Source organism: Neovison vison, chromosome 1, assembly GCF_020171115.1.
Source record: "Neovison vison isolate M4711 chromosome 1, ASM_NN_V1, whole genome shotgun sequence".
Classification (NCBI taxonomy): Eukaryota; Metazoa; Chordata; class Mammalia; order Carnivora; family Mustelidae; genus Neogale; species Neogale vison.
Window position 1 is genome coordinate 136,147,708 of NC_058091.1, and position 13,827 is coordinate 136,161,534.

Below are 13,827 nucleotides of genomic sequence, written 5' to 3' on the forward strand. Positions count from 1 at the left end.
ATGCCAAGTGTTGTGGTAGACCCACAATTAATAACACCACTGGTCTTTCTTAATCATATTATTCCATAATTACTTTTAGACCTTCCAAAGAGCACAGTTCATTTATAATCCTAGTATAAATACATTCCATGGTAACAACTGCTTTTTTTCACGTGGCCTCTAGGGCCATAGGAAATTCTAAAGAATAATTCCTGGTCATGAATTAGATGATTTCCAAGGTTTCTTGTCGCCATAACAATCTAATTATTGGGTTGGCTTGTGCTAAGAACGCTTCTGTCTGCAAATCAGTGCTCAGTGGTGATAAGCCTTGGTGCCTTGGTGGCCTGGCAAGAATGAAACCAAAGACCCAAATGTCATTGTCTTGTGAAGTACCATCTGTTCAAAGCAGCTCAGGGTTTTGTTCATGTCTGTGAACCCACATACGTACTTAAATGAAACGCGTTTCCACAGAAGGATTCTCTTTCTTGTATCAGTGACCATTTGTCCCTGACCTCTTGAGGCCAGAACCGTCAATTTCTTACTTTAGGTCACTTCTTTGATGGTGATGCATGTATTTAGCTCTAAGTGGCTGCAGGTCGATATTGTTTTATAATGTGACTGTTACTTCCAGGGGTGTGATGCGATTTCAGTGCAAGGTGATGTCACCATGAGCAGGACAGATCTTCCCCGCTAAGGTGATGAGCAAACTGCTCAGGGGTGGGTTAAAATGAGACTGTACACACCACTAACATCTTTTGAAGTCTTAAGAGGATGAAAAAAGGCAGCATATTTTCAAAAGAAGGAGAATCTGCTCCTGAATTCCTATATGCATCGGTAGAAAACCTGCTCTTGCCCAATGCGTGACTGTTGATTTTTGATCATCTGAGAACCGTTGTCCAGAAAGATTTTTCAGGCCAAAAATAACCAAAACACTAAAGAAAGCGTTTTTAATAAATTCACGGATAATATCCATAACGACTGGTTTATGATGAATGGTTCCTGCTTAAGCGCATCCCTAGTGAAAACAGCAACCATCTTGGGGCACCTGGGTGGCTCAGCTGGTTAAGCGACTGCCTTAACCTGGAGTCCCGGGATCAAGTCCCGCTTTGGGCTCCTGGCTCAGCGGGGAGTCTGCTTCTCCCTCTGACCCTCCGTGCTCTTATGCTCTTTCTCTCATTCTCTCTCTCTCAGATGAATAAAATCTTATATATAAAAATAAAACAACCACCACCAACACTGACACTTACGGAGCACACTGCGCCAGCACTATGCTCGGAGAAAGCCTGTGAGGTGGGCGGCTAGGTCTCTCCGTTTCACTGGAGAAGCCCAACGCAGATGTCCAGCGAGTGAGGGGCCCGGCTGGGTCTCAAACAAGGGTCTCCTTGCCGTGCATCCCGCCTACCGGCACCACCCCCCAGCCAAGCAGGATCTGAGCATGGCCGTGTTGGTGCGGAGGGCTGAAGTTCTGGGAGGAAGCCACCACTGCTGGGCTCCTCTATCAGGGCTGGAGAGGGCCGTGGGTCACACTCTGTGTGTCTTACGGCTTTACGTCTCCCATCCCAGCCTCAGACAGGACTTCAGAAACGTGGGTCCCTGGCCCTTGGAAAGGGCAGAGGAAGGGTTATGAATGAATTAATTTAAATTCATCACCACTACTGGGAAAAAAAAAATCTCAAAATGCATTCTCGACTCAGGAAGGCTCGGTGCTCTGCTCTATATATAGAAGAGCATAGTTTCCTGCTGACTTGAGTCCAAGAGAAAAACAAAAGCTCTAATGTTGAGTTTCTTATCTTAGAAGGCCATAATAAAACACACAGTGCGTGCCTGCTGGCCTCAAATGAGGCTGATTAACTGTTTTCTTGGATTTCAGTGCTTATTTCTGTCATTCTTCAGCCTCGGGCACTGTAGTTCGTAGCATAATTTCTCACACATTTTTGGTCTCCAAGAAGAAAATTGTTCTCTCTCCCCTCTGAAAACTCTCTTTATAACTCGTGCGCATCCCATCACAAAAGCTGTTCCCCTGGAAGCTTCATTTCATTTTCAGTGTTATAGTTGTAGATAATAAAGTTCCTCTGTCCTCTGAGGAAATTAATGTCTTTTTAAAAACTTTAACAAGCAGTGCCTCTGAAATCCGCAGCCAGAAAGCAGTATCTCTTTATTACACGTCTTTCTTTAGAAAGGATGATGAAATGGTGCTCAAGTCTTTTTCAAGAAAGATTAGGATTTAAAACAGTGATTTTTAATTTCAAAAATTGCCCCCAATTTCCTAAAAGAGTATCAGAGGGGTTTGATAACCTGTAATCCCCCACCCGTGGTTGAGGCCCAGGGCCCTGCCTTGCCTCTATTACCACGTGACAGAGAGTGATGCTACAAAGCTCTCTTGGAAAGAGACCAACTGCGGTCCTGAACCTGGATTGTGGTAGATGTTGTGGCATTCATTTCTCTATGAATTATTAAAAGTAAACTGCCTCTCCCTCACTAGTAGTAAACATGATAGGCTATAAGATAGTTGCTTAATTTTCAAAGTCGAGGGCTTCCTTAGAAACATGCAGCTATTTCAATGGTAGGAAAATGGCGGAGGGGAGGAGGATGGTAGGAAAATGGCGGAGGGGAGGGGGTTGGAAATCTGAGGGGTACCTTTGTGCTCTCAATCTGTGTGTCTCCTACTTGGCTTAGTAATGTCTAAAAGGAGAGTTGAATTTTCCAAAGAGAACACTTGCTAAATGTTTTTCTTGATGGAGACAGGACTGAGGGAGCGAATAAAGCTTTTCACATCTATGATATGTCATAGTAAAGGAGAAGAGAGTTTAGAATGTATGCTTTTACAGATTTAGGACTGCCCTTTTACTCTCAAGCTTTCAGAATTTTTCTGTTTTTACTGCGTCTATTCTAAGTGGTAGCCATCCTGTTTGAGGTAAATTTTTCTTTATTCTTCCCTGTTGGTTCATTTTTTTCATGAAGGAAATTATCCTTTTTGGTCAGTGAGGACAAAACAGACTCCACATCCTCGTGGGCTTACCTTTTAGCGGGAGGAGACCCATGAACGTGTAATGTGTGGTGAAATGGGGAGGGGGCACTGAGGAAAAATAAGGCAGGGAAATGGGGAGTTGATGGGGAGACCTTTCTGTCCTCCATAAAATAGGTTATTAATGTGGCCACAGTAAATGCAAGCAGTTCCCCCTTTTCAGTGCCAACCCTCCATGATTCACAGTTGGATTTTTCAGCCTACTAATTAGGGTCTCCCCTCTCTCGTACCCTGTTCTGTCTGGGCATCCACTCACCTCCAACCCTGTGCTATGCACGCTAAGACCGTTGTTATACTACCAGAATCTAGAATTCAAACCTGCCTCTCTGTTCCATAACGGCCTCTAGCCTTGGGGCTCTTCAAAGCAAAGTTCATAGAAAAAGAGCAGTTGGGTTCTGTGAGCATCTATTGTCCTTGCTTTGTGCCAATTGCATTTCTTAGTGAGCACGTCCGTGTACCAGAAAATCCTAGTCATCGAGGCTTCTCTGGGAGAAGGCAGCATGGTTGGTGGAAAGGACACCGGCTCTGCAGTGAGAAGACCCAAAGCTACATGCCTGCTGTGATCACAACTACCCTTCCCTCATGTTCTCAGAAGCATAGCGCCCTCCTCTGTAAAATCAAGATAATAGCAGTACCCTTCCTCACACCGCACATTCTGGTGGAGAGTCAATGAGAAGATAAACATTTTCAAAACACTCTTATAGGACCCTTAAAGGACCCTGTGTGTTAGCTATTGTAGTAGCTTTGAAAGATGCCCACCTCCTTCACCCTGTGCCCTGGAGCTCCTGGTCTATGTAATTAGTAGAATGGAAATACTCCAAAATGGCACAGCGATCCCATGTCTCGTGAATATCATGGAATGCTCATCCCTATGATATTTGCTGGGAAAATTACATCATCCGGAGCTAGTCAGATGGAGAACAGAATCTCCTCTTTCTCCCTCCCCTGGAGAATAACGCCTTTGGTGTTTATTTAAATCCATTGTAGTACATCCTATAAGAAGAAATCTTCTAGATTCCATCTCGCCCAACTACCTTACCTTACAAGATGGCCTAACTCTGGGAAGTCTTATTGGAAGTAGCCTGACAGGTTGTGAATGTAGAATTGGAAAATGCAATGACCTTAATTAAGCTCTTGCACCTGTTCCATGCTCCCGCAGTCCTGAGATGGAGGGTACCGTGGGTACCATGGCATCCTTCCTAGCAGAAACCTCTGTGCCTTATCTATCTGGGTTATTTTCTTAGGGAAAAACTCCCGGTTGCGATTTCCAAAACTTGAATTTTCCGTTCATTAGGCTATTTTCCATACAACAGCAAGACTGCAAAGGTCACAGGGTGGTTATTTTCGTGAATTCAACGGTGGGAAAACACAGGGTGGCCTAGCCTGATTCCAGGGGACATCAGTTCAAATATTTGACTGACTTTTCCATCCGTTCCAAAAACATGCACACAAATGGGGCTGGGAGATGAGGAGCATTGGTAATCAGCCTCTGTCTGCAACGCTCACGGTCAGTGGGGCGGGGAGGAGGTGCTCAGACTTGTAATCATCACATAATGCGACAGATGCCGTAACAGAGCTGGGAGCCAAGCTGGAAGCACAGGGAAGGGCCTGGTGTCCGTTGGAAAAATCAGGAAAGGCTGCTCGGAAGAACTGGGATCTGAGCCATCCCTGAAGACTGGGGGATGTCCCAGGCCAAACTCTGAGAGGATAGTTCCGAGCCTGAGAGAGGGCAGGAGCAGAGGGAGGAGACAAGAAGTCTCCCAGGGTGTCTGGGAAGCAGCAAGTGGCCCCCTGCTGCTGGAACGCTGGGCATACGGTGAAGAATGGAGACAGACCAGATTGACAGAAATGTGGAGCCATCGTGTGAGACGCCCCCGTGTCCATGCGGGAGGGGCTGGAGATCATCAGGCTGACAGTGCGACCCTTCAGAGGTCTTACCGGGGAGAATGACATGACCAGATCTGTTTGACAGCCGTAGAGAGGGCGGAGGAGGGAAGGTTCTGGAAGAAGAGAGAGTTCAGAGCCATACCAGGGATTCTGCCTCTGCGTGGGCGCTGGTATTGTGACATCAGTAAGAGATGAGGTTCTGCAGTCCCTCCTGCCTGAGTCCAGTCATGTCTGCACCGCTCCAGCTGTGACCTTGGCCATGTGCCTCGCTTTTCCTCTCTGAGACAAGGGGATAAGAGTAGTACCTCTCCAAAAGGGCTGTTGTCAGGCTTTCCTGAACCGATGCACGGCATGGGATGAGCAATTACAATGTTAACGTTTGTCCTCTTTGCGTGCGGCAGTGCAGTGAGAGTAAAGGAAGGCTGGGTGAGAGGCTTGGGGTTTACCTGCAGTTTTCATTCCCAGTCAGCTACTGGGGAGAGGAACAGTGTGCTCAAGCCGCAGGCAGCGAGCTCCGTTTGAATTCCAAGCAAACTCAGTGCTTCATCCCCAGGAGTTTTGATGCGAATGATCTAGAATGGATCGTATTACATGAGTCAGCTTTTCCTCGGGGAGTGTGACAGGTACTCCGGAAGGCATGGTGACTCAGGCCACCAGAGTGTCATTTTGGAGATCACTGACCCGGGCAGCATGGGGAGGACAGCCGGTGCACTCAAGAGTGCGCCGGGAGTTCTTGCTTCAGTGGGGAAGTCGCTCCGGGACGGGAGCAGGGGAGCCGAGAATTGACTCTGCGGAAGCCAGACATCAGTGGATCCTCAGCTCCCCTGAGAATCCGCCTGAAACATAACAAGTCAGGCGCTCAGGAGAAAGGATCTGGAAGGTTCCTAATCCAGGGAAAGCTGCAGATTCCGGACAGTCAATGCCAAGGTTGCTTCAGAAGACACTCACACGATACAACACTGGGGAAGCAGCACGGAGTGAAACTGTCATGGATATTCTAGGCCAGTGGCTCCCAAAGGGGCAGTTTGACCCCCGCAGGACATTTAGCAATGTCTGGTGATATTTCCGGTCACGGCAGGTGGAGGAGGTACTGCTGGTTTCTGGTGGGGAGAGCCCAGGGATGCTTGCTGAACACCCTGCAAAGCACAGGACAGACCCGCACCTCGAAGAACCATCTAGCCCAGATGGTCATCACGCTGAGGTTGGCAAAACCTGGTCTAGGCCGTGATTTAACCAAAATGTGATACATGCAGCTGTTGGTAGTCCACGAGTTCCGTGCAGGAGAACTTTCTATAAAAGTGTTCATTATCAGGGCGCCTGGGTGGCTCAGTGGGTTAAGCCTCTGCCTTCAGCTCAGGTCATGATCTCAGGGTCCTGGGATGGAGCCCCACATCTGGCTCTCTGCTCAGCGGGGAGCCTGCTTCTCCTGGCCCCGCCCCCCCGCCTGCCTCTCTGCCTACTTGTGATCTCTGTCTGTCAAATAAATAAATAAATAAATAACCTTTTTAAAAAAGTGTTAATTATCATACTTATTTTAACAGCAGTTATAAACACATAGAATAATTAGTGCAGAAGACCTAGGATGACAGAGATCATGCTTAAGATGAGGCCACAATAGTGTTTGTTCCTTTAAACACGGACTTAAAGATACAAAGTCGAAAAGAGCATAAATGAACTCAGCCATCGCACGCACACACAAAAGTGAGTGTGGGTGTGAGGGCAGTTAGGAAAGATCAGTTTAAGCCAGAGGTCAGAAAACTCGGTTGTTTTTCTGTTGACTATATTCCCCATGCTGTACCTTCATGCCCGTGACTACTTCATTCCCTAAGTGGAGGCCTGTGTCTCCCTCTCCCCTTTGTCCTTGGGCCCAGCCCCCCATGCCCTCTGGCAGCCGTCAGTGTGTTCTGTGTATTTATGGGTCTGGTTTTGTTTGCTTATTCATTTTGGGTTTTAGATTTAGTGCAACCACGTGCATCCGTCTTTCTCCTTCTGACTCATTTCACTTAGCGTCATACCCTCTATGTCCATCCATGGTGTTGCAAATGGCCAAAAAAATCTCATTCTTTTTTATGGTCGCACGATATTGTGTTGTATCTACTACATCCTCTTTATCCACTCATCTGTCAGGGGGCACCTGGTTGCTTCCCTGTCTTGGTTAGTGTAAATAATAATGCAATCAACATAGGGGTGCATGTATCTTTTCAAAATAGTGTTTCCATTTTCTTCCCATAAATACCCAGGAGTGGAATTCCTAGATCATAAGTAATTCTGTTTTTAATTTTTTGAGGAACCTCCCTCCTGTACCAGCTTGCATTCCCACCAACTGTGGACAAGACAAGGGTTCCATTTTCTACGCATCCTCACCAACACTTATTATTATTATTTTGGGCCATTTCTTGTCTTTTTGATGCTAGCTATGCCAACACATGAGGTAATATTCTGGTTTTGACCTGCATTTCTCTGATGATGAGTGATGTCGAGCATCTTTTCATCTGTCTGTCGACCATCTGGATGTCGTCTTTGGAAAAATGTCTATTTGGGTCCTCTGCCCATATTTTAATTGGATTATTTGGGGTTTTGGTACTGAGTTGTATAAGTTCTTCAAATGTTTTGGATATTAACACCTTATTGGATCTGTCCTCTGCATGTATCTTCTCCCATTCAGTTGGTTACCTTTTTGTTTTACGGATGGTTTCCTTTGCTGTGCCGAAATCTTTTTATTCTTGTGTAGTCCCAGTAGTTTAATTTTGCTCTTGTTTCTGCTGCCTTAAGAGGCATCGCTAGAAAAATGTTGCAAAGGCCAAAGAGGCCTGTGCGCTCTTCTAGGATTTTTACGGCTTCAGGTCTCACAATTAGGTCTTTAACCCATTTTGAGCTTATGTTTGTGTATGGTGTAAGAAACTGGTCCAGTTCCATTCTTTTGCATGTAGCTGTCCAGTTTTCCCAGCAGCATTTATCAAAGAGATGGTCTTTTCCCCATTGTATATTCTTGCCTCCTTTGTTGTAGATTAACTGACTGCATAAGCATGGATTTATTTCTGGGCTCCCTGTCCTGTTCTGTGGATCTATGTGTCTGTTTTTGTGCCAATACCCTACAGCCTTGTAGTATATCTTGAAATCTGGGATTGTGATCCCTCCAGCTTTGTTCTCCTTCCTCAAGATTACTTTGGCTTTTCGGAATCTTCCATGGTTCCATATAAATTTCAGAAAACATTTTCTGAGAGTTGAGATAGTTAAGATTTGAGGCTCCATTGCAATGCCTCAACTCTGCCATGTTGGAGCAAAAGACACTAAGTCAGTCAACGCGACGAGGTCATCAGATGAACCAACAGAGGAATCGTCCAATGAGTTCGTTCACCATCCCAATGATTACAATGCAGTGTCTGAGCTGAATCCTCTAAACTCAGTGCCCAAGGGCAGCCTGATGGTGGCAAGGTAGAACACTGTCACCTACCCTGGTTAGTAAGATTTAAAAATGTAAAGTAATAATATTCTCCTTTACACATTGCCTCCACCTTGCGTGTACACAGTGAGTGTGGTTTGTGATTAATCAAAGTACACAGTCTTACCAGTATCTCAATTCAATTTTTAGGTATAGCATATTGAAACAGGATGGGCTCAAATTCCAGCTCCCTTCTTTACTACCTGTGTCCTCACGAGCCTATTCATTGTCCTCCAAGAGCCTCAATTTCCTGCTTAATAAAATGAGGATAACGACATTTCTCCTGCAGAGTTGTCATAAAGATGAAATGAGATGTTGGATATAGAAGTTTCTAGAACAGCGGACAACACAACCAATAAACGTTCCCTTTTTTCATTCCCTCCATGCCTGCTCTGTCCCAGTTCTTCTGCCTATTTGATAAAGAGGCCCTTTTTGTCATTAAGCCATTGACGAAAGTGCCGGCCAAGTCAGGGGCACCCACAGGCCTGTAAGACACACATCACGAGCACCTGAAAATTTAAAAAAAAAAAAAAAAATTCTTAATACTCTGTGAAAATGATTTGCCAGCCCCTTAGAAAAGCACCTAAATCTCAGGGATTCCAGTGCATATTCACTCAGAAAAATAATCACAGATGATTGAGTGTCTGCTCTGGGTCAGGAACAGTGGTGGGCATCTGCTACAAACAGCAGTAAGACCCGGTCCCTGACCCTCCGGGAGGCTCCAGCTTGGTTGAGGACAGGAGGCAGCAAGCGAACAGATGTTCACAACGTTCACAACGGTGGAGTCTCTGGAGAACACGGGCAAAGCTTCGCCTGGGACAGAGGATTAAAAGATAAATTGAAATCAGCACAGTGAAGGAGGGAGGGGAGCGCATTCCCAGCTGAGTGCCTATAACGCCTTGTTGCATGGGACCAAGGGGTACGTGGAATGGGGACATTCCATTGCTGGGAAGGGGGCATTGAGCGTGGGTTTAGTAATAGGGGTCAGCTTGTGCAGGGGGTTGCGTGTCCTGCTGTGCTGGAACTGTTAGGCCGATGGCTTTTACTTCCCTTCAGCAGTGAGACCTTTCATGGAGAGCAGATCTGCTAAGTAACAACTCCATTAGAGAAAACCAGCCTTTCCTAAGACTGACACTTGGCGAGGTGTCCCCCTTCCTGCCTACAGCCATGCGGGTGGAGGCCAAATGTAATCAGGCACTACGTTCACGTTCACGTCGACTTCGTTCTTGGCCTTGACGAGTACAGCTCCTAAGGCCTTAACGGAATTTCCCATTTGTGTCACTCTCGGAGCACTGGATCTGTGGACTGGGTGGGTCTTCCGAGTTCTCATGGGCGAAGGAATGAGGTCTGGGTTTTAGCAAGTTGCCCTGACAATGGTGTGAATCGTCCAAGGTTGAGAGTGTCTAGAATCCCCTGGAAGGTCGCTGCTGCCAGTAACGGGACGGGGCCTCATTCACGGGCACGCGCACGGGCCCCTCCTGGGCACCCGCCCTGCTGTAAAAGTAGGATTACCCGATTTTGCCCAAGGAGACGGGGGCTCAGAGAGGTTAATTACATCATTGGCCCAATGTGAAGATTTGACAGTACGTGACAAAACTTGCACTCCCATCTGTGTCTTGACTCCTCAGACCGAGGTCCCATAATAACCTTTCCAGCCTGCGCTCAGCTGACTTGTCTCCTTCTCTCGCCGTTGGAGACAAGTCTTGGCTCACCAGTTACCCGATGGGTGGGATTATCTGGGTGTTTGTCCTTCACCCAGCGCCTTCCCTGACGTACAGTTGGCAGCCGGCAAATATTTACGAATCAGACCTGGCTTCCCGGGAAATGCCATTTTTGTCCTTGTGGTAAATCAGACCTTCTCTCCCCTGCTCGAGTCATACTTGAGGCGGATGACATGCTTGGCCCGGCGAGGCCTTCAGGTGTGTCTGTGGAGCCCCCAGCAGGCTTTCGCCGATCACCATGACCGGTTCCTGTTCCACAAGACTGTGGTGGCCTGATGGATGGCTCACGCCTGCCACCGCAGCTGATGGGCCCAACTTACCATGCGTCCTCCTCAAGGCCTCACTCTGGCCCTGTGTCTGAAGCAGGACAAGCCACTGCCTCCTGTTTACCCCAGCCTCGCTGTGAGGCTGATTTTTCTGCTTTCTTTGCATACTGTTCCTCCTTTCTCTGTCCTCTGGAGACCGTGTGGAACCTTCTAGCTTAAGGAATTCTTAGGCTCTCTCGTGTCTAATTTTGTTTGTTTGTTTCTTTGTTTTTGGGCTCCAAAGAGTCTTCCGACCACCCAGGAACATCTAGGGCTACGTTCCACGCCTCACTCCTACCTGTCCCATCCCCAGCTCTGTGGCTGGGTTTTGTTAGTTAAACTATCAGGGAGAAGAGCAGGCAGGGGGGAGGCAAGCGTGAGCCGGCCGTGCAGTGAGATTTGTCCCCTCCCGTGTCTACATCCCTTCATTCTCGGTGTAGGAATCTGAGTGCGCCTGGAAGGCAGCTTCTGCCCTGCAGAAGAGAGGGCCACCTGATCGGGGGGACGGTCAGTCCCCATCAGCCAGCTGTCCTTTCTGCCACCCCTCGCACGCTCCCCCCACCTGCCCCCTGCCCTCGATACGGAATCTGGCGGGAGGTGGACCCGTCACACGGGTCATGGCTCGTAAGATGCTCTGTTTTTGTAACTCTGGGTCGTACTCTTGCTCAGCCGTCAAAGGGTTTTTAAGTTGATTGAGCTCAGAAGCTCAGAGCTCGTAATGTGTTAACTAGATTTTCCATGTGTCCCCGCAGAGTTATGTGCCAAACACGCAGAGAAAAACAGCTCTTTGGAAACAATGGGAGGAAGAAAGTTAATTGAATTTAAATTAGGCACGGCGATAATTTAAAGTGTAATGAACGTTTCAGAGGAGACTATCATACACTCATATGTCACGAGGAAAAGTTTTCTTTTGGATAAGATACGCTAATGTAAAACGTATTGATACATAGTGTCGCCTAACCTCCCCTCCCCTCCCTTGTGAATGTCAGACACTCTGGGATGGGAAAATGCAGCCAGTCACCTGTGCTTAGAAATTCCTTAAGTGGAAGATATAAGTGCCATTTGCAGTTAGCCTGAAGAAGAATTATAAAATTTCAGTGTGTTTCTGGCTCCATTTTCCTTGCTGGACTTCATTCAGAAACTGTCATAAAAAGAATACTAAATTGCTAGAGGGGACCTAGGAGAGACTCTGTTTAAAAAAAAAAAAATAATGATGATAATAATAGTAATAATAATGTTTTCTTTATTTTTGAGACATGTTTCCTAATTTCCCTACAGTGCATTTATATGGCTTTTAGAATGAAGCAAACCATTTTTAATTAAAATGTATTTTTTTACATCTGAGTTGTTTCACCTTAAGAGGTAAAACCAGGAGCATCATCATCATTGCCTTCTGGAAAATTAACCTACAAAAAAATCTAGACTGACATGACCTGTGGCAGCTGAGAGTCTGACACGGTCCTTGGGAGAGAAATCCCTCCAACTTCTCCATGACCCCATCCACCACAGTGGTCGCGCACGTGTCTCCAGCCTTCGGGTCCCCTCTCTGCTCTTCCTCTGCCTCTCCATCCATGACATCTCGAACAGTCTGTCCCACCCCAGCCCCCACCAGCTCTGCTGTGCAGCTTTGAAAGCCAGAACCTCGGGCATTCTCTCTTTCTTTCCTGGATCTTGAACTCTACTCTCCAGTGAGTGCTTTTACTCCTCGCATGAAACATGTGGGTGGCCAACAGACCCTCCTTTGACATTTGGAGACGTTGGTCTTAACCATAAATGTTCCTGGAATTCAAATTCTTTTTTAAAAAATTCTGGTTTTTTTAATTGTGACAAATGCACCAGAACCCCTCCCCCCCCAAAAAAAATTTAGCATCATAACCATTTTCAAGCCTGGGTGGCTCAGTTGGTTAAGCAGCTGCCTTCGGCTCAGGTCATGATCCCAGCGTCCTGGGATCGAGTCCCACATCGGGCTCCTTGCTCGGCAGGGAGCCTGCTTCTGCCTCTGCCTGCCATTCTGTCTGCCTGTGCTCGCTCGCTCTCCCTCTCTCTCTCTGACAAATAAATAAGAAAAAAAAAAAATTCAAGTTGCATTTGAGAGGATTGAGTACATCCACACGGATGTGTGAACTTTACCCCCAACGATCCCTCGGGAAGCTCTGGGGCGCTGAAATGTTTCGCGGTGAGATGGGAAAGGAGGCATCAATTGCCCAGTAGACCCTTTGTCTCCTAGGATGGGTCAGGCGACTTTTACAAAGATCCTCCTGCATTTATGTGAGGCATCGGGCAACATTAACATCCTCTCTCCCCCTCTTCTCCCGACAGCTCTGAGCAGCGGGTCCCCTGTTCCACTTCTTACCACAGCTCTGGTTTGCATTCGGGTGACGGTGTCTCCAAGGCGGGACCTCTGGGCCTTCCGGAGATAAGACAAGTGCCAACTGTTGTGATTGAATGTGATGACAATAAAGAAAATGTGCCTCATGAATCAGACTACGAAGACTCTTCTTGCCTGTACACGAGAGAAGAGGAGGAGGAGGAGGAGGACGAGGACGACGACAGCTCGCTGTACACCAGTGCGTACACCGCGGCATGTCGCCAAGGGGGGGTTTGCTCAGCGGGGAGACCTGCCCCAGCTGCCCCATGCTCTGGCTTCCAATCTGGGCGCAGGTATCCACTGGCCTGGGGTCACAGGGCAGCTCAGTTAGGAAGATGAAAGGGGCAAAGGTCCTCCAGATACCACAGCTCCAAAAATTGCAACGCCGTGTGGCCACGTCTCATCTCTTGGATGGCTTTTTCTGTCTTTGATTCCCTTCCTGGGGAATCCAACCCCCTTCCTCAAAAAAAAAAAGGAAGGAGGGACCCTAAAACTCAGTTCCAGTCCACAGAATACTCAAAGTACTGACCGTTGTGTATGCAACAAATCATTTTTAAACCCACATCCACAACTCTAGAAGGCTTGACTGTAACTTTCTTATTTAAGGTCTTTACATGTGTGCAGGCATGAGGGAAATAATGAAAAAGCAAAATTCAAAATCTGGTGTAAAAATAATAAATTTTAGTTCAGTGATTACAGACTGATTATTTGGTCAAGAATTTTTTTTTTTTAAAGATTTTATTTATTTAGGGATGCCTGAGTGGCTTGGTTGGGCATTTGCCTTCAGTTCATGTCATGATCTCAGGGGTCCTGGGATTGAGTCCCGTGTCAGGAACCTGTTTCTTCCCCGGCCTGCCACACCCCTGCTTGTGTTTTCTCTCTGTCTCTCCGGCAAATAAATAAATAAAATCTTCTAAAAAAATTTTTTTATTTATTTGGAGAGTATGTGCAAGCAGGGGAGGGGCAGAGGGAGAGAACATCTTAAGCAGACTCCATGCGGAGTTCGGAGCCCAAAGTGGGACTCGATCCCACGACCCTGAGATCTGGACCAGAGCAGAAACCAAGAGTCAGACACTTAACTGTCTGAGCCACCAACATGC

At 47.0% G+C, this 13,827-nt stretch overlaps 1 protein-coding gene across 9 annotated transcripts in view; it reads left to right on the forward strand.

Annotated features, from left to right (window-relative positions):
* Positions 1-13,827, forward strand: part of PHACTR1 (phosphatase and actin regulator 1) — a 551,546-nt gene that overhangs the window by 495,739 nt on the left and 41,980 nt on the right. For all 9 annotated transcript variants that reach the window (XM_044259016.1, XM_044259034.1, XM_044259025.1 and 6 more), the window contains one exon: positions 12,679-12,926. In XM_044259016.1, coding sequence (XP_044114951.1) covers positions 12,679-12,926 — 248 coding nt within the window. The remainder of the gene's footprint in view (positions 1-12,678; positions 12,927-13,827) is intronic.